General features: G+C 42.0%; 1 protein-coding gene across 2 annotated transcripts in view; it reads right to left on the reverse strand.

The window, feature by feature from the left end:
• col27a1b (collagen, type XXVII, alpha 1b) overlaps positions 1-19845 on the reverse strand; it is a 60049-nt gene that overhangs the window by 3599 nt on the left and 36605 nt on the right. The window contains exons 16-57 of one of the 2 annotated variants that reach the window (XM_020099064.2): positions 19754-19798; positions 19539-19592; positions 19107-19160; positions 18153-18206; positions 17978-18031; positions 17841-17894; positions 17720-17764; positions 16225-16278; positions 15952-15996; positions 15724-15777; positions 15314-15367; positions 15051-15104; positions 14910-14963; positions 13160-13213; positions 12685-12729; positions 11746-11790; positions 11514-11567; positions 10817-10870; positions 10681-10734; positions 9775-9828; positions 9098-9151; positions 8225-8332; positions 8075-8128; positions 7730-7837; positions 7594-7647; positions 7133-7186; positions 6092-6148; positions 5949-6002; positions 5781-5834; positions 5628-5681; positions 5447-5500; positions 5186-5293; positions 4996-5103; positions 3757-3864; positions 3605-3658; positions 1612-1674; positions 1411-1464; positions 1273-1308; positions 741-758; positions 579-614; positions 424-450; positions 228-293 (exon numbers count right to left, since the gene is read on the reverse strand). In XM_020099064.2, the coding sequence (XP_019954623.2) occupies positions 228-293; positions 424-450; positions 579-614; positions 741-758; positions 1273-1308; positions 1411-1464; positions 1612-1674; positions 3605-3658; positions 3757-3864; positions 4996-5103; positions 5186-5293; positions 5447-5500; positions 5628-5681; positions 5781-5834; positions 5949-6002; positions 6092-6148; positions 7133-7186; positions 7594-7647; positions 7730-7837; positions 8075-8128; positions 8225-8332; positions 9098-9151; positions 9775-9828; positions 10681-10734; positions 10817-10870; positions 11514-11567; positions 11746-11790; positions 12685-12729; positions 13160-13213; positions 14910-14963; positions 15051-15104; positions 15314-15367; positions 15724-15777; positions 15952-15996; positions 16225-16278; positions 17720-17764; positions 17841-17894; positions 17978-18031; positions 18153-18206; positions 19107-19160; positions 19539-19592; positions 19754-19798 (2418 nt within the window). Of the gene's footprint in view, positions 1-227; positions 294-423; positions 451-578; positions 615-740; positions 759-1272; positions 1346-1410; positions 1465-1611; positions 1675-3604; positions 3659-3756; positions 3865-4995; positions 5104-5185; positions 5294-5446; positions 5501-5627; positions 5682-5780; positions 5835-5948; positions 6003-6091; positions 6149-7132; positions 7187-7593; positions 7648-7729; positions 7838-8074; positions 8129-8224; positions 8333-9097; positions 9152-9774; positions 9829-10680; positions 10735-10816; positions 10871-11513; positions 11568-11745; positions 11791-12684; positions 12730-13159; positions 13214-14909; positions 14964-15050; positions 15105-15313; positions 15368-15723; positions 15778-15951; positions 15997-16224; positions 16279-17719; positions 17765-17840; positions 17895-17977; positions 18032-18152; positions 18207-19106; positions 19161-19538; positions 19593-19753; positions 19799-19845 lie in introns of those variants that run through there. The other variant, XR_011240848.1, reaches the window with a different exon arrangement.

Genomic DNA, 19845 nt, shown 5'->3' on the forward strand with positions numbered 1-19845 from the left:
GAAACTAGGTGCATATTGTTTCTTGTGGACTTGTAGTGTTAATTCTGAGGATGTGAAAGCACCAAAAGGACGCAGGATATTTAAAGGAGCCGTGGTGTGGACACATAGTTAAAAGCAATGATTTCATGCCCCATAAATATATTCTAATAATATTCTGGGACAACATGAAATCAACCAACAGTCAACTGTGATTCTTTGCAATGAGCATTTTTCCCTTTAAAACTGACCTCTTGCCTCAGTGCAGTATGGGAATCAATGATGACTTGAAAGGCAGCGCCAAGAGCCTCATTTCTCTACCGAAGAAGAAGACAGCGAGACAATAAGTTAACCACAACTGCAGAGATAATCTTGACTTTTCTGTGTCTACATGTCTTCATTCCCCTCAGAAAACCCTGAAGCGACACTGGAGAGAAACATACTCACAAGTGAAAGGGTAGAACTGGAAAGACCCTGGAAAACAAAGGGAGGAAACTATTATATTCTGTCCTCGATCATTTAAATGAAATGGTTTCTGAGTAATCCTGCTGACAAACCAACAATGAAAACAACCTCCTCTGTGGAGGTACTGAAGAACTCACCGGTGGCCCTGGTGGTCCACGAGGACCCGCAGATCCCTGAAAATTCACATAGCCAAGATGAGATAGTGATCAAGTCATCCATTCTTTTGCTCTCAGACAGACTTGACCACAGGCCTGAGCACAGAACTGTGACTAAGCTGCAGGAAGTGAATAACTACTCACCCTTGGTCCTTGCAACCCCTGATGGAAACCAAAGAAAAATAAATCAATATTCATAAGTGGACGATTTCACAATAAAAGAAAGAGTCTGAAAGCAGATGTGATATTATTCTATTATGCACAGTGCAATGTCATCTCTCTGCTGCAGATTCAATACCGTCTTTATCTACTGTGTGTTCTGTTGCTGTTGAATTGCCCTTTTGCATCTTTGCAAGCTTACACTCAGAAATCTTATTTACACTCAGCAAACCCACACGTGTGTTGCGCTTTGTGAATTATGCCCGTGTACGAGCACTCAACAAACCTCTTTACAAAAAGCTTGAGATGAGCATGCAGCCAACATTTATCACCCTGACAGGAATTCCACAGCATCTAAGTGTCACTGTGAGTGTAACAACAAACAGTGGAGTACAACAGGAAATGAAAAGTGCTGAAGGCAAAGCAGGCCGAGTGGTGCGCTGTCTCCATACTAAGTATCCTATTCTGTGCTCACAGTACAGACAGAAAAGGATTCATCAAAAACAGCACCACGCACCGTCTCCCCCCGACTTCCTTTGTCCCCCTGGGGTCCCTGATGGAGAGAAAGGAGACACAGGATCACTCCATCACTGCCAAAAAAGCAGAGGGAACTCGCATAAAGCTTGGCAGAGAGGATGAAATACGAGGTACATACAGGATGACCGCTGGGGCCAATGATGCCAACGGGACCCAGAGCTCCCTCCATACCCTGGAAAGCAGTGGCATGTTAGTGACTGAGGACACATGTAATGGAGCATGTGATGGAGCGGTGCTTATATTTCATGGTGGTTGTGGAGTTTGTGAGAGTTCAGGGCTCCGACTTTGATAAATGTTACTCAAGTGCCATTCATCTTACCTTTAAACCACGTGGTCCTCTCGGGCCCTGTATCCCTGCTGACCCCATGTCTCCGGGAGGTCCCTGGAAACATCAGTGTGTGTTTAGTTGATTAGTGGATAAGTTATTCAGAGGTTAAACCAAGTGGCAAATTACAGTGATGCCATCTATTGGTTTGAGAACTGCCATTTCGTGTTGAAGCCTCCAGTTTGGCACTTAGGCCATGTTGGTTTTTTTTGAAACCAGAAGAAACCATATGGGGTGAGCCTGACTGAGAGCTTGAGGTCACGCCCACCTAACACTGCACCCTGCACCCATTGGATGGGTAGCAGCTGTCAATCATGAGGTATCCAAGCGGGAACACACACCGTGCTTCAAATGGCAGAAATGTCTTAAGCTGCAGTTCCCCTAATGGTCACTAGGTGGTGAATTAAGAAAAAAGTATTTCCCAATCCCTTACCTACATATTAATTACATTAATATTTATTTCTGAGGAGTTTGTGGACTTATCCCACCGTAAACAAGTTCTTCTAGCTATCGTTAATATTTTTTTTTTCACGATTTTGGCTCAGAATTAAAAATCCAAGTGCTTCCTGATTTACTGTTGATTCACTTTAATTGGACAATAGTTTCAACATCATATAAAACCTCTTAATTTCTCATTTCACTTGGCTAATTAAAGTTACATGGAACTCGTGGACCTCAATGTATATTCAAGGCTTAGAAACGAGGCATGTTTGGGTTCGTGTTTGCTTTACTAACCACAGTCTCAGTCTATTACCCTCAGGTGGGGATTATACCACTCAGGTTCCCCTGCTCTACGGAGCAATACATCCAAACACACGATTTAAAATGCTTGTTCAGAAATGAGTTCATGGCGTCACAGATGTTTCCATATAGCTGATGGCTCCTGCATTCCTCTTTGTGCAACGGCAAACAAAAGCATTAAGTTCGCAGCAGAAACAAACTTGTTGCCTTTGTGATGTAATATTTGCATAGAAACACTTCCCCAACTGCTTAATGGCACATATGCTCCAAGTTTAATCTCTGCAACTGCAGCTGTAAAACTAAAGGGTTTGCCATAAGAGTACCACAACAAAAACGGTTTATGTTCGATTAGGAAGTGATTCTGAAGCATAAACAAAAAAGCATCAAAAACTTCTCTATTATTATTTAAAATGAGGTCAGTGCTTTTGCCATCAGATAAATACAGCCATTAAAAATCCAGCCTTTATTCAGGTTTTAACGATTTAGATTTAAGAACTTTGAAGAAAACTATGAACTTCAGTTAAGTTTCTTCTCCATGTTGGTTTTGAAGACATGTTGATTTAATTTTGTAGTGTTTTACATTTGACCCAAAAGACATTTAAAAAAAGTTAAGGAAATTCAATACAAGTGACATTAACGTCATAGTAAATTTGAACTGTCAAAGTTTTTAAGCAATTAAAAGTTCTAAAGTTCAGATTGATGGATTTTAGACTTGTTAAGATGACTAGCAGAAACCCTTAAATCACGCCTAGACTTTCATTTCTGCCTTTAATTTTCACCTTAGACTCAATTCCTCCTGAATCCAGACTAATATACTATGTGCGGAACACTAGAGCTCATCTGCTTCACACTCCTGTTCAACTCCCACTGTGGGAAAATATCCAACGTCACTCTCAGGGTTTTAAATAAAGAGTGGGACTCAAGTGAAGCCCGCTTTGTTTCTTCAGCTGGTAATAATCTACAGTGCAGCAGCGCTGTAAGTGAAGCAGAATTATGGTGCAGCAGATGTTATCCTGGGGCATGTTACATTAATACCGGAATACCTACCAGCTTTCATACCATTCTTCGTTAATGTCATGTACCTTGAGACAATTTAAAGCATTTAAACTTCACACAAGAGTACTTAAACTAAAGTTAAACCCAGACATTAAGCCATTTCTGACCTTTGGGTTAAGAGCTTTTAGCTCAGAGCTTTGTGATTGATGTGAGGTAATCATTTTGTGAGGGGAACTTGATGGGATCGTACCTTTGGCCCAAACAGACCGAACACGCCTGGAAATCCTTGTTCACCAGTGTCCCCCTGATACACAGAGAAGGGAAAGTATGACAATCTCCATCTCTGCACAAGGACTGAACATAAGGAGCTGCAGTAAATTCATTTCACAAGTCAGTGCTCACTGGTTGCCCTCGAAGTCCGAGGTCTGCTTGTTTTCCTGGAAGTCCCATCCCACCAACCGAGCCTCTTTTCCCTGATGGACCAGTTTGACCTGGGAGACCCCTCTCACCCTGGAGAACACACAAAGACACTTAAAGCACATCCTCACAACCCATCACTCAAACTCAAAAAGATTTTTCACAGTCTTTTCTGTATTTTTCTATCTTGGAAACATTGTAACAACAGCAGATCACGTCTTTGGATTCTATATTTATTCAACAATGTGCCTGAGAATGAGAAGCTTTTTTCTGACTGCAGCTTCTTTGCTCACAACATTAGGACGCATCAAGCTTTTTGACTGTTCACTGCAGTACCTTGGTTTGGGCTTGCATATTGTTGTTAGCCGGTGTGTCGTTTTTGCCTTCATCTGTTGATGATGAGGATGATGCTGCTTTTCCGACTTTTAAGTTTCTCTGGGCTGTATTCTTATGTTTATAGTCCTGTGTTGTGATCATTTCAATTAATGCTGAGCTAAACTACAATAAAAAGCTCCCAAGCGTTTACTGGTTTCCATCAATGGACACTGCATTTAGTTCAGACCAGTAAGGAGGCACAAAGCCAAGAGTGGAACCTGGATATGAGCAGTCCTGGGCCTAGCACCCTACATTATTCAACTGCCCCTAATGATGTAGGAAACACGAGAACAAAACTAAAGTTCACGTCATAAAATATCCAGATTCAGTAAATGTATGACCATAAATCACCAACACACAATCAAACCACAATGCAACGTTGTGCCCTCACTCGCAGGCAATGAGGTGAAAATTGCCTCTAATAAATAAAGCCCCTGTGTTTGTTACGGTCATGCATATGTACATTTTATATGATATTGTTGAGGCCATTCAAGTCAAGATTTTGCCAACTCATTGCTGCTTTGCAACACTAACTCCCCAAATGATTGCATTGGATATTAGGTCCTTTGAGACACTTTGTAAAGTCTTTGTGCAGACGTTGGCATTAGAGATCAGAAAATGCTCCAAATATAAAGGCAGCATTATGTTGCCAAGGGAGGTAGCCTTGGCACTGTGATGCTGCTTTGGCAGATTAAAGCTGCGTTGACAATTTCCATTTGATACTGGCAATAAATCTGCCTGCTTTGTAATCTTTGAAAAAAAAAACCTTATGCAATAATTTAATATTAAACTCTTTGTGAATAAGATGAAAACTTAAAAAAGTTGCAACTTCTCCTGCAGCATTCTCACCTTAGGTCCAAAGGAGCCTTGACTTCCAGGGAGTCCTGTCACACCACTTTCACCCTGCAGCCCAGGTTTTCCAGGTAAGCCCACTTCTCCATCTCCTCCTTGCTCCCCCTTCAGACAAAAGACAAACAATAATCAGAGCTGATATAGATTAAATTTAGCAAAACAAATAAGTGCACTGATCTGTCCTCACCTTGACTCCTTTAACTCCATCTTTACCAGGCAGTCCGTCTATTCCAGGCAGCCCCTCGAATCCCTCCCTGCCCACAACTCCCCGTGGGCCAGGAGGACCCACTGGACCCTTATGTCAGACAATCAAACGTGTTTATATATATAAACATAGTTACACGTAGCTTGACTGTGAGTTCAAGTCAAGTCCGATTTTGTTTATTTAGTCCAACATCACACATTTTCCTCAAGACAGCTACGCCTGAGCATAACGCTTCCAACTCACCGGTGGTCCTTTGGTCCCAGATGTGCCTGTTGCCCCCGATTTTCCTTTCTTACCCTGGAGTATAAAGAGTTCATGTTGCACAGTTCATGACATGATTGCATGACAGAAAATAAAGTCCAGTAACACAGCAGTGAGTTTTCTCATCATGCCAAAATCATGCCACTTTTATTTACGTCCTTACTTGATCACCTTTGGACCCTTTCATCCCTGGTTGTCCCTTTGGCCCAGGATGTCCCTAAAACAATCGTTAGTGTTTTGATTTGGATTGTGTTTGAAAAGTCTGACTGTGACTGCCTGAGTTTTACAATTCTAGAAAAATAAATTGGATACTTACAGGAAGCCCTGGGGCACCAGCTTCACCTCTCTTTCCATCAAAACCCATTTGACCCTAGAAAAAGTCATTTCTGCAGTTCAGTGTATAGATCATTACTTAAACCTCACTGACTCTATACCTGCAGAAAAACGCAATCCGCAAAAGAATTGTTTGTTTTTTTCCACTTACAATGAGTCCCGGGTCACCTGGCTCTCCTCTCTCTCCTCTGTCTCCAGGAGGACCCTGGTTTCATACAGAAACAAATTAATTAAACAATCCGAAACACTGCTGACAAACAACACAACAAAAACGAGTCCATGTGAGAAACTCACTCTGTCACCTTGGGGACCTGCAGGACCTTCTACCTTACTGTCATCCCCCTGTTCACCCTGAACAAGCAACACAGGAAAACACAAACAATTGCGATCAGTGGTAGTTCCCCCAAAAGTCAGTGGTCTGCAAAATCAATGCATCTTTTGTTTCAGTATAACAATCGTCCACTCTCTTTCTGCATGAACAGCAAAATATTACATGTGCTATTACCCACAATGATCCCATTTCACATAATGGTGCCAGTGTCTGTTCCAGGGTCTTTATGGAATTCATTAACCAAAAGCCACAAATGTGTGTATGATTTTAATAGTCATGTGTCGTGCATGTGTCAGTTTAATTCAAGGAAAGAAGAGGCCGACAGGCATCTAAAAGCAGGAGGGTGGTTATCAACTTCCAGGAATTGACAGTTACACAGATGAAAACCGTGGGAATGATGCATTTACCATAACCGTGATGGGGATATGTACTTATCTGCAGCATGTTTCAGTGTCAGGGTTACCTGGCTCTCAATTGAAAATCATAAATTTTGTAATTACCCGTATAATAGGGTGATATTGATTTAATTATAGAGCAGGCACAGCCATTATTTTGAGGATATTGGCAAAGAGAATACAACAAACATTCACATCCAGATGGCTTCAGCCCAGGGACTTAAAAAGAATGCAAATTAGCGCCTCACTAAACTCTGGTGCAGTGTGTTCTATCGTGTGCTGCTCCTGTCAAATAAACACAAATTATAGTGCTAATATCCCCAAAATAATGAGCAGGGGAGTCCAGGTGCTTGGCTAATTATATACATTTGACAGCGCTTAGTTAATTGGATGTGTCCGAGTTCTTATCATCGATCAAATTAGGGAGGAGTTGAGGAATCTTGCAAGGACAACAGCACGGACAGAGGAGGCACTAAGTAGGGACACGACTGAAGTTTCCATGCATCAAACAAACTGACCATGTACTCAAAGTGCTGCCCCTGGAGCTCCTGTAGACACAGTCGCAGTGCAGACGGCGATTAGGAAAAGCAAATACGTTTGTGAATGTACCTTTTCACCTTTTGGTCCAGGTGGTCCCAATGAGCCCTGTGGTCCCATGTGACCCTGTGACAAGAAAACAAGTTTGTGACTGAATCTCATTTTAGAACTGTAATTAACTGTGCGTCAAACAATTTGATTTAACTTTAGTCTTAAATGTGCAAATATCAGGTTCTAACACAGGAAGTCAGTCAAAATGAACAGCAACTTAAACATAGTAGCATCCGACAGTTAACACACAAAATGCAGGTTTAGTCTTTATCAGAGGCTGCACCAAACATTATCTACATCATCTAATAATGAATAATAACAATTATATTTAATAGAAAATAGACAAAGACTGAATACTAGAACAAGTTAAATGGCCTGGGTCACAGTTTTTAACATTTTTGATTTGATAGCAGCAGAGTTTTGGAAGTTCTTAACATCCTTCAAGGAAATGTATCACCCCATCACTGAGATGGATTGCTTACCTCGTAACCTGATATGCCTGGATTTCCTTGTTGGCCCATTCTTCCTGGTGCCCCCTTGGGAAATTACGTACATATATTTAGCCCACATCCGCCAAACAGGCAATTAAGTCCTTCAATCATCCTGTTAAGAACTTACCACTGGTCCGATGGTGCCTCTCGCTCCCTTCTGTCCAACAAACCCCATTTCTCCCTGCTCACCGGTTGGCCCGGTCTCTCCCAGGTGACCTTGGTGACCCTTGCTCCCCTGGAGAGAGGCCGTCAGTGAGCAGGTATGCAGTGAATCTACAAAACCTCCCCGAACAGCTGTGTGTGTGTGTTGTTTGACAATTTCAACCATTTAATACTGAACGTCTACTTGACGAGCAGTAGCTGACCTCGGTGTTTGACAGAGAACTATTCAACTCCTCGTACAGGAGGACAAACTCACAGGCATCTGAGAATAAAACGTGCATTTTCGCCTCGAGCAAGTGAACTGACAAACCTTTTGTCCTGGTTTTCCTCTTTCACCATGTTTGCCAGGTTTACCCTCCTGACCCTTGGAAAAAAATTGAACGGGGCTGTAAGTGGACAGAAAAAGTCTCCTTTTCATGGGAATTGAATTAAATGCAGAGTTAGCTGCTGAGACACTCACCCTCACACCCACCAGTCCAGGAGGCCCAAAAGGTCCTTCTTCTCCTTTCAGGCCAATTTCCCCCCGCTCTCCTTTGGCACCCTCTGGACCAGCTTCTCCCTTTTCACCCTGACACCAGCAGAACAAGTCTATAAGAAACAAGTGACTGTACAACTGTGTAGGAGCCTGATGGGTTCTCCTCAGTAAACAAACACTGTAAATTTTACCAAATCTTTCTTGTCAAGATGCTTATACCAAACAGACACGTTTAGTGGGACGTCATGAATCTGAACATCAAAACATAATCTGATGAACACAACTACGGATCATGACAATGCTCTGATTTTCATTCTCCTATTAGTTCACAGTTAAAGCTGCAAATCTCTCTGGAGCTGCTGGACTCTGGTTGACTCTATTCTAATCCTCTGTGCCCCTGAGCTCACATTTGACCACCTTGTCCAAGCCAAGAGCTGCTTGTGGCTCAGTCTGTTAGTGGCCATCCTTCCAGCAGCCTGGCTCTGCCGAGTAGATCGGCTTTTTTCTGCTTTCTTTGTTTCTTTTTTTTATTTTTCTGTCACAATACTTGCCAGACAGCAGAGCTCTTAGAATAGTCACTCTATCTGTTTTCAACTTGGCGTCAACACAATGCAGCTCCAACTGTACAAAAGGGCAAAAAATACGCAACTAGCTCTAATGAGAATAAGCTTCTACAATAAACAGACAAGTTCATTGGCTTCACAGACAAATGGCTTCAGGACAGGGAGAAAAAATTAATGTTGAAATGAGTGACAATGTGATTACTAGTCCCGAACAAACATTATTTTTTTCATTTACTGTGTCCCATGATGCATGTCTCTAATTTGCATTTACAGTTTCTTTTATTTTCATACTTGCCTTTGCAGCATCTGGTCCACTTGGTCCAGCCTCCCCATCGATGCCTGTCTCTCCCTGATAGACAAATATAAAAACATTATGGATGCAAACCAGGGACATTGGACGTCAGTCACAGTTGGGGGTGCTGAGAGACAGTTTATATCATGACCTCATATTAAATGCAGAGCAGCAGCGCCAGACAACAAACCTGACCACTAACTCACAGTATGTCAAAGCAGCATATTACAAAGTTCAATTGTGGACATTTCACACATGGAGTTTATTGTGTATTGTGTGTATCTGAAGTCATTTCTAACTTTATTGAGCCTAAGTCCTGTTCTTCATTTGTGCATCAGAGAGGCCACATAGAAAATACACTGAATGTTCCTTCAATTAAAAAAATAATTATATTCAAAATCTTACTCCTGAAAATGTAATAAAATAAAGTGAACTTTTTTTCTTGCAGTAACACCCGTCGCAAGTAGGGGTGTAACTGCATCATGTTTTTCCGACACAGGGACAGTAATCACAGCAAAAACATTCATGCATCAGGCACGAAGCAAAGCTTAAAAAACTCTTACTTTAAATGAATCAAAATTTTGAGTTGCAAGTGACTCGTCTACTTTTGAATATTATTGAAGGTTTGCCAGAATTCCCTGTGCCTCATTAACACTGAAAGAAAAGCATTGGATACTCACTCTCTGGCCAATCAGACCCTGTTCCCCAGTGTTGCCATGCAAACCGGTGGAGCCCTGCCAGGAGAAGACACATGATGTTACTGATGTGCGGCTTTTGTTTTTCTTTCCACTGCAGCTATTTATACCAGTTTCCCCTCAGTAATAAAGACAAGTATGTCTGCGTCCCAAACCTGGAGGTTGCAAAACAACATTTTCAATAAAGAAATAAAGAAAAAGGAGAAAAGAAACACAATCTAATTGATCGTCCACCTCAGTGCACAATAAGCTTTCTCAGTTTAATTTGCCACAACTTCAATTGGAAAACTGGATTACGATTTCTGATTGGGCTTTGATAATCTCTATAAACAGATTTTTCAGAAGGAATATGATTTAAATCATATCTGAGAGGCCGGATACCTTCTGGTTTCCCTTTTATTGCAGTGTGACCAGTCATGTTTGAGTTGGCTTTGGTAGCTTCCTGGTAAACACGAACGAAATTTATATGCAGATAACTATCAATAGGAATTAGCCAAAATGTTGTGTGGACCGATAAAAAGCATCAGCGTTTGTGTTTTGTGTGGAAAAACGTTCAACTAGTGTGATTAAAGAAAGTAGTCAGACTGTCAACGGGTTATGACGAACGGGGTCCTGGCCCAGAAATCTGCTGTCTACATCAGAAGCCCCCGAAATATTGGCCGTTGTCCCCGGAGAAGTTAAATGTTTTTCTCCACAAAGTATGATTCAAATTCTCCGATCTTGCTCCCAGGACTGGAACACAGACATGGTTCCGTGAAGTGAGAGCCCACCACGACTACCATCACTATACTACCAACACTTTACTAACGCAAAGGTTGTTGTAATCTTATCATCCAGCAGATCAATGGCTGAAACCAATAAAAAATTTCAATAGCATATAATCGTCTTCACCTTCTCCCCAGTTTCACCAGGCAGTCCTCTCTCTCCAGCCTTCCCTGGTGGACCCTGTCAGAAAACAGCCTTTACTTTTCAGCCCTAATGTAAAATTCAGTGGGAGCTCTCACACCAGCCGTTTAATCAAACTTACCGTCGGCCCCATCTCCCCCAGAGGCCCGATCGTTCCCTGTGGCCCTGCTGGCCCCTGCGGTGACAGAAGAACAGGCGTCAATACCAAGGTTAAAAGAACTTTGCAATCTTGGACAACACCTCTGAAAGTGACGACAGAGGGGGAAAAATATGAAAAGAAATAAGAACCAGCCGGAAAGTGTGGATTTGTGGAGATAAGTTAATCTGCAGGGCTAAGAGCTTTCAAAACACGGAGCCAAAGCTTCTGTAAGTGATGGAAATGGGCCTGCTGTTATCAAGGCACATTCAGACTACAATACAGCTGCCTCTCCAGGAAGAGCAGGGTGTAAATCAAATTGTCTCAGACTCACTAAACTTCTCTGCTTGTGTCTGTGAAACTCAGGCAAAATAAAAGGAAAAAAAGAGGATGAGGTTGTTCGGGGTTTTTCGAGCAAGGCTGTGGGTTTTGAGGATAATATTTGAGGCTGAATAGAAGATGTCAAAGTGGACGTTCAGAGTTTATGTTCAAGGGGAAGAAGACGGGTGAACAGTAGGTGCTGGACATCATCATATATGAGACTATACATCCACTGTGGGCTTCTGCAACTTCCAAAAATGTACATAGCTGCATCAGATAGAGTAAAAAATAATATTTCCATTCAGTAGTGGTTTGATAATGAAGGTTATTTTAAAATATGGAACCAAAATCATCAACTCACAGGCTCTCCTGCAATTCCTTTGGCTCCTGGAGGTCCCGAGGGTCCTTGAACACCCTGAAAATAATACAGTTATTTATAACACACTTGATATTCAAACACACACCCACTAACAGAATACAGTGCACCACACAACTCTCTCCACTGTATCCACTACTGTTGCCCGGAAATGTCTCCACCCCAAAAAGATCCAGACAGACCTAAGTCAGACCTGTGTTTGCCCCCAATCACTTACTGGAAATCCCTTAGGCCCAGATTCTGCTGCCTCACCAAGCTTCCCCTGCAGCGTCACGACAGAAACAAAGAAGTGTCAGACAGGTTTTAATGGCGCTGTCCGAGTCTGATATCATCGGCATAAATAAATGGACTTCATGAATGTAACATTTTAGTCTAAAGGACCAAATTAAGTCTCATTCACCACACACAGGGCATCTGTATGCTTTTCAAACAGCCTTCAGGGGCCACTCAGGGTTCAGTGTCCTGCCACAGGGCACTTCGACACGTGCACCGGGCTTCTTGTGGATAGCAGACGATCCGTTCTAACTTCAGAGCTACAGCTGCCCGAGTAGTTTTTAGTTTTGTGCATGCTCCGTGTCCCTCTCACGGTTTTATTACGCAAGAAAAATAATTTTGTTTGATTCATTATTTTAGCTGGAGTGGATCTGAGTAGATGGGTGGATCTATGATTATTCATTTATTTTTATTTCCTTCAACGTGTCAAGATAGGGTGATGGCCTTGGCGTAGGTATGTGCTCCCTGAGGGCCCTTCTCTTTTCCAATAATTAGCTGCTTTGCACAACTAGCTGATGCTGGAGTTTCACAGACCAGCTGAGGATGCACAAACATCTGGCAGTCAAAAATATAGAATTCAAGAAAAACTCTTTCAGTATTGTTCTTGATTTATTAGCAGTTTTAATAGATGTGTGTCCTACTTGACCGTGCACTGTGTGGAAGAACAATGCAGCTAATATACTGCAAGAATGTTTCTCCACGACTGCTCTAATGAGACATTTCTCTCATTAGGACAAAAGTTTTGACATCATTTTACCGAGATTCTTTTTCTGCAGCCTACAGAGAGAATGACCAAATGCACTCAAACCAGAATCCTCCCTAAAGCTGCTAATAATGTCATTAAGGTTTTGAATGGAAAATAAAGAAGCCTGATTTTTCTTACCATCTCTCCAGGGAGGCCCAATTTTCCTGGTGGACCGTCGGGGCCCTGCGACGGAAAAAAACATCCAAATCAGTAAAACCGAGCTTTCTAAAACCCCCAGAGTTAAATTGTTCCCGACTTCGAGGCACAACCAGCAACATCAATATTTCAGGACTCTTTGATTTAACGTTGCGTTGTTAGATTTGTAGTTAACGAGTGTCCTCTGAAGATTCTTTAGATGTTAAAAATAGTTAATAATTACAGACTGCTGAACAAAGCTGCTTTGAAAAGTTATTTTTCCCTCCATTAAGAATCTTGAGTCATTTTGTTTATCCTCGCTTTGCATGGGAGAGATTTGATGTGTGCAATTAGGAGGCTTAAGGCCAGACGTTGCTCAAAGGCAGTTTGGCATGGAAAGTAACATTATCAACAATTAGACACAAAATTGAACTCAACAAGCGTTTTATTAACTTTGACTTTTTCACCATGTGCTCACCTTTATTCCTGCGGAGCCTTTCTCCCCCACCGGGCCATCAGGACCCCTTGGACCCTGCACAAAGAGGTAAGTTGGCACTAATGAATAGCTTTGGAAAACCTGGCCTCTAATAGACCTGAGGCACATGTTGTTTAATCCATCAAGTCAGTGAATTTAGCCCAGTCAATCTCCATTTCTGTCATCTCCATTCAGTGCAGCCCGGGAGGCAGCTCTCTTTGTTTTATAGTGAACTTTGCATGTAACCACACTGCGGTGACACGATCAAAGATTGTGGCTGCTTTGCAAATACTTGGCATTTGGTGATTTAGCTCCGCGCTTTGCCCAATCCACACTGTGTGGACTTTGTCCCCCGTCTTTCCACCATCACACAGAGTGGCGTCGCCTGCACACTGGGGTTATTGTAAAGAAGCCTCGGGGAAAAGGTCACAAATCCTGTTGCTGATTCATCCTTCAGCTTTTTTAAAAGTGAATCGAACCTATACGCTGTCCGAAAACATTGAAGGACCCACGGCTGCTCATGTAAAAGTGATCCGAGCAGAACAAGAGCAGAACACGTGCTCCTTCCTGTAGAAATCCTTAATGAACACACACACAGTGACTTAAAACTGTTACTGAGGAACAGCTATTGTATCCCTGTATTTGGCTTCATGTCACAATAGTGACATTCGTGTTTCTGTGTCATTTTCATATGTTGCCTGTTTTCGTCTGTGTTCTTAAACGTATCAAAATGAAATAGAAATATATGAACCCAGTGGACACATGTGATTTCATAATCAGCTTATGTACAAGGGACTGCCACAGCATCATGGTTAAAAAACCCTTAACGAGGGTTCCTGCTCCTAATTTCCTGCCAAAAGCGTTGTCAGTTAAGAGGTGTGTATCATGTGTTTCTTAAAACTAAAAAAGCAAAAGAAAGTATGAATAAGAATAGAATATATTGCTTTTACTTCGTCCCATGGATCATTTTGAAATGTGTGTCCTAAGGAATAAAGCTTTAATCCACTTCTTTTTAAGGTAATGTCACTATTTTAAATTGAAAAAACTGTGCACAGGAAAAGGTTATCACTGGTTATCACTGGTTTTCCCTATTCCAACTGTGAATTACTTTGTAATTAGGAGAACGGTGTTTAATCATCATGGTCTGAAAATCTAATTTCCAGAGCCTTGATGTAATTTTCCACTATTACACTTATTAAATATTGCATTTGAGACTGCCTGTAATATTAGGGGGGAGCTGTGTTAAACAAATCCAGAGAATGAAAAGCCTTAATTATACCGCTTATTCATGTTAGATCAATTATTCATTCAGTCCGATGATCCTGCTGCGCTGGAATCACTGGAATTATCCCGAGCTCATGGCAGACACAGCAACGCACACACATTTCCACGTCCTGACACTCCAGGCTGTTTGTGCAGCACCATGTTGGGACAAGCTGATTAACATATTATAACTCCCTTACTCCTACTAAAACATGATCTTATTCTACGTGTTGTGTCTGTGTAGAAGTCATGTAGAAAGATAAACGAGGTTACTGAGCATTCATCTTTGATGGTTGGATTTGAAACAGAAACAGTTCTTCACTTTATTCCACTGAGATGTTCTGCAATTATGAAATTTAAAAAAAATGAAACGGCGACGTTCGTGGCTGTGTGACACAGAAGTTAAATGCTGAAGCTGTGATGGCAACATCTGGGTGTAGACTGAACTGTTGTGTCGAATCATTTGTTAACACAGATTTCAGTTACTTGCCCCGATGCCTTTGGGCCCTCTGATGCCGATGGATCCTTGTGAACCAGGAGGCCCCTGAACGTGAGTGAAAAAAGGTTTGTTTTTAAAATGTATACCTTCATCGCACATAAAGCTGTGACGACGGTAAAGTTGTAAACTTACTGGGATCCCTTGTTGTCCACATGATCCCGTCTCTCCAGGTATTCCAGTGTGACCCTGACGGACACAACGTTACTTAAATGATAAAACTATATTATTCCAATACATCTTGAATTTGCTCTTAGATCTCTGACCTTGGATTAATCTTCGTATTGGACGAGTATTATTTAATCAGTCTCTCTTAACATATCACACCCCCTTTCCTTACGTATGCAGAATTGAACCCCCCCATGGTACGAGAGACGGGGTCCAGACTTACTCCTTACCATCGGCCCCCGTTCCCCTGGTGGCCCAGGAGTGCCTGTTTTCCCTCGATCCCCCTGAGGATTTAAAAGCAACAGTTAGAGAAACTCAACCTAAGTAAAGATGCAACTGAAGACTATTGTAGAATAGAATAAGAGAGAGCAGTACAAATGTACTTATGTTGGGTAATTGATTGACGTGATTAATCTACAAAATATGTTTATTTGATTGTCTTTACTTTTAACTTTGAAACATTCCAAAAAACTGCCAACCCATAAACAATGAATTGATTATTGAATGTGCTGTAAATTGCTTTATTTTAGCACTAATCACATGCTAGATGGACAGAAAGAAATTCATCAGATCAAACTTGACGTTGCACGACACCAGATCGTGACGCTAGCAGACCGTGACAAATTGCGACCGCGCTAACCTTTTCTCCGGCGATCCCCGTCTCTCCAGCAGGCCCAATAAAACCAGGCAGTCCCTGAAGGAGAGAGAACACGCTGTCATGACTGAGTCTTATTAGTTCTAGTGAAGTTATATTTCCCATAATGGGCTTCTCAGCTTTGGGGCCCAAACAAAACTGACACAAGCACACACATGGACACACACTTAGCATCAAATAGAAATCAGCAGAAAGAGGGAGAAAAGCCTTTACCCTCTCGCCAAGCTTTCCGACCTCGCCGGTTATCCCAGTCTCGCCCTACAGCAAAGCAGCCAATTAGCATATCACAAACTTATTCATGCCTTTCGTTTTTAGTTCAAATCAGTCGAAATGTGCTCGGAGGCCTGTTCCCCTGTGGTAACGGAGGATTAACATCTAATTTACACATATTCAGATGATATATCATCATAAAACAGAACCAGGGAGAGAATGCTCAGTTATGGATGACAGTGGTTTGGCGGCGGATGTGCGACTGTTGGGTCTGACCTTGAGTCCATCTGGGCCCGTCAATCCAGGGAATCCCTGCCTCCCAGGTCTGCCCTGAACAAAAAGCAGAAATGACACATGGAAGTGTACCGCAGCTCCACACACACACACAACAATAAAGTCTCCATGTGTCCTGAAGAAGGTGCAGTGTGTGATTCCGCCCGTGCCTCGAGAGGCCGAGGCACAGAACCAACCAACAATTGGTGCCAAAACAACAACAACAACTACAAAAAACTTAATTATCCAGAAAACAAAGAGTTGTTTTCAGCATCAAAGCATCTTATCATCACTGAAGCCACCGGGTCATTTGTGTTTGTTTGCAGTAATCACCTGTGGGTTCCACTGCTGGGAAATAACAGACTGGAAGTTAACCATTGCAAAAGATAGTGTCATTGGTGAAGTCTTCTCTGTTGGTTAGCGTGGGATGACTCCAAACAAACACTTTTTTTGGACCGAGAGAGTCGCTGAGGACTTTTATTTATGATGTAAAGCAGCTCGCTGACAATGTCAATTATAAAACGGCACAAGTTTGCCCCTCGTGGCTTCTTCATCCACCACGTTCCTTCTTCAGATCATAAACTGTAGATAAAGATACGAGTTTCAGCTTCCTTCCAACATCCAGAGGTGAAGCCATAATATACATTGACGTCACCTGAGCAGTTACAATCAGAGGAGGGAGCTGCGGTATCAAGGTCCTGCTGATACACATGATGATCTAAACCAAAGAGTGTTTACAAGGATGGATGATGTGACTGCTTCCCAAAAGTGAGGCCAAATCATCTGACTCACCCCCTCGTGGGTGTCTACAGTGGGGGGTCATGTTCTCCACCTCCTCCATTTTAGCAGATGGGTCAGGGACCAAACTAAGATAATGGTTGGTTCTTATCACACTGATGTTTGTTCAAGTGTTCATGTTTCCATCGAGTTTTTAAACACTTCATAAGCAGCACTGCGCAGTACTATTATCTCCAAATGACATTGAAAGGGATAATTTGGCTTCATTTTTGGAAGGAAGTTGGTATTTACAGTCTGTGATTCAGATACTGAAGACTCCCGACATAAATCTATATAAGGTGGAGAGATATTTGAAAAACAAACCATAAAAGGAACCAGTTGATTTATGTTATAATACCTCTATCACACGATTGACCTCCCTGGAAACTACTTCATAATTCAAGTATTTTATGAATCAATCATCACATTAAACTTTATCTGACAGCTTTATACTGGACATTGACAGACAGCTGCTTTGACTTCCTTTACTGCGCACGTGTGTGGTTTCTTCTTTATGATAGAAAAGGGCAGCAAATAACAATTTAGAACAATAGAGGAGATCAGTCAGCCAACAGACTGTCTGTCCATGTGAGACCATAGACTGCAGATGAGACGCATGGTGCTATTGTGTAGAATGTATTGTGGTGTGGTGTGTGTAAAGAGGACGCTGCATGATTATGGTTCTGGGGTGTTTTCTGGGTTCCTGGGTTTATCCACTCACCTCGAATCCAGCAGGTCCAGCTGGCCCGACCGGTCCCTCATCACCCTGAAAAATAAAATTATAGCAGAAGATCAAGGGGAAGAGAAACGTCTTTGGCTCAACACACCAAAGTCAAACCTACCTGAAGTCCCAGTGTTCCTCTAGGGCCTGGCAAACCGCTAAACCCTTGCTTTCCCTGTGGATGACGAAACCAAAAATAAACTTTCATTTCTCAAACTTGACGCTTCATGTCTAAGTTGTAATATCCACTCTGCTGACCTTGGGTCCTTCAAGGCCGTTTTGACCTGGTGGGCCAATGTCCCCTGGAAAGCCCTGACAGAAGATAAACCAAAACTTCATCATCACACACTTTTATACTTTCCTGCACACTACAACACATTTATAGACAATATAAACATCTTATCAAAATATTAGTAAATGAAATCTGTCGTACCTCTGGGCCAGGGGGGCCAGGTAAACCATCAGGGCCCTTTTCCCCAGGTTTGCCCTAAGACATATCACAAAGAATCAATAATATAATAATAATTTCAACATCATATAACATAACTTTTAAGAATCCTGTTTACATTATATATATTATTGCTATTTATTTTTGATTTCCTTTTGATTCTTTTGAATCTTTTTTTTGCATGCAGGGAACATAATCAAGTAAAAATGAATCTCACACGACCCTGAAAATAACAAGAAACCTTACATCATACCATCTTAATTCAAAGAAATGTTCAGGACATTATGTCGAAGTTACAAGGAACCAAACCATTGAAGCTCTGAGCGGAGGAATGCGAGGAGCACAGGTGGGAACAGCTGCGATCAAGTAGAAGGTCAAGCAAGCAAGGGAGCAGGTTTTCCCAGGAATCTCAAAGCAGATCAACGAGCACTCAACATATTAAGGACACTTAGGAGCACATGTGCCAACTGTAGCGCTGACTGACGGATTAGTCGTGACGCTCGAGGAGCACTTGGACTTGAAATTGCCCGTGTCCTGCTCTTTCAGGGGGTTGTTTGTGGTTATTGAGCTTAAAATTCTTCGCCTGAAATTCCCCCTAAGCACGAGTCACTGAAATCTGCTTTTCAATACATTTGAAGAATTCTACTCATTTTTATTCCTGAGCGGTTTTTAAACCGACTGCATTGTTAAGAGTTTTTCGAGCAATTTCAACACACGGAAGCAGCTAAAGCAGAAAATAAACTGTTTAGCACAGTGCCTTATCTGCTGAGAACACAGACGCAACCAAAGCAGTTAAGCATGAAAAGAAGTTGCTAGATGTAAAGAGTATAGTACATATACATATCACAGAGTGAAAGTGCAGTCTGATCATGGATTAACTACATGTAGTGTGATGTTGTTATATATCTTTCTCTCTGCTGGTGTTTGAAAGTAGCCTACCTGTGGTCCAGGTTTTCCACGAGGTCCAGCTAACCCAGGTGAGCCACGAATACCCTGTCACATAAAAGGTTGGTCATAAAACAAATCCCATAAATCAAATGTGGGTTTGATACAGAAACACAACAAAAACATCTCTAAATGAAAAATCCACAAGCCTTTAAATATCTGGAGATTCTCCTGAAACTATCCAGAGGGGCTGTATGTGAGAACGTTTTCTGCAGTTTTTCATATGTGAAAGACAAAGAATGAGATTATTTTAAAGGTTCATGTCTGAAACCAGCTCATGTCTCATTAACCCCAGTGGAGACCGAGATACCGAACAAGGCCCTGCTCTGGTCACTTAACCAAGGACACTTTGGCATACAGGAGAAGTAGGGAATCGAACCACCAAAACCTCTTCTACCACCAGAGCCCACACCGGCATACACATACCTTGTCCCCCTGGAATCCACTCTCCCCAGGCTGTCCTGGCAAGCCATCTTCCCCCTGGGAAAATGCAATGATAAATGACAGAATGTTAGCAGAACATTTTTCAATCTACATGCACCACAGGAGTAATGAGTCATATATTACACGTCTGTGCTGTGCCCTCCAGCAGTCATGGATTTTACAAGGTTAGGGGTCTAAGAAAGACGTATGCAGATCACCTTATCACCTTTCAGTCCTGCGTCCCCTGGGTTTCCTGGTACTCCCTTTAAAGCAAAAAGAGAGAAACGAGCATTAACATCATGTTAACTGT

The sequence above is a fragment of the Paralichthys olivaceus genome, chromosome 4 (genome assembly GCF_024713975.1).
Source record: "Paralichthys olivaceus isolate ysfri-2021 chromosome 4, ASM2471397v2, whole genome shotgun sequence".
Classification (NCBI taxonomy): domain Eukaryota; kingdom Metazoa; phylum Chordata; class Actinopteri; order Pleuronectiformes; family Paralichthyidae; genus Paralichthys; species Paralichthys olivaceus.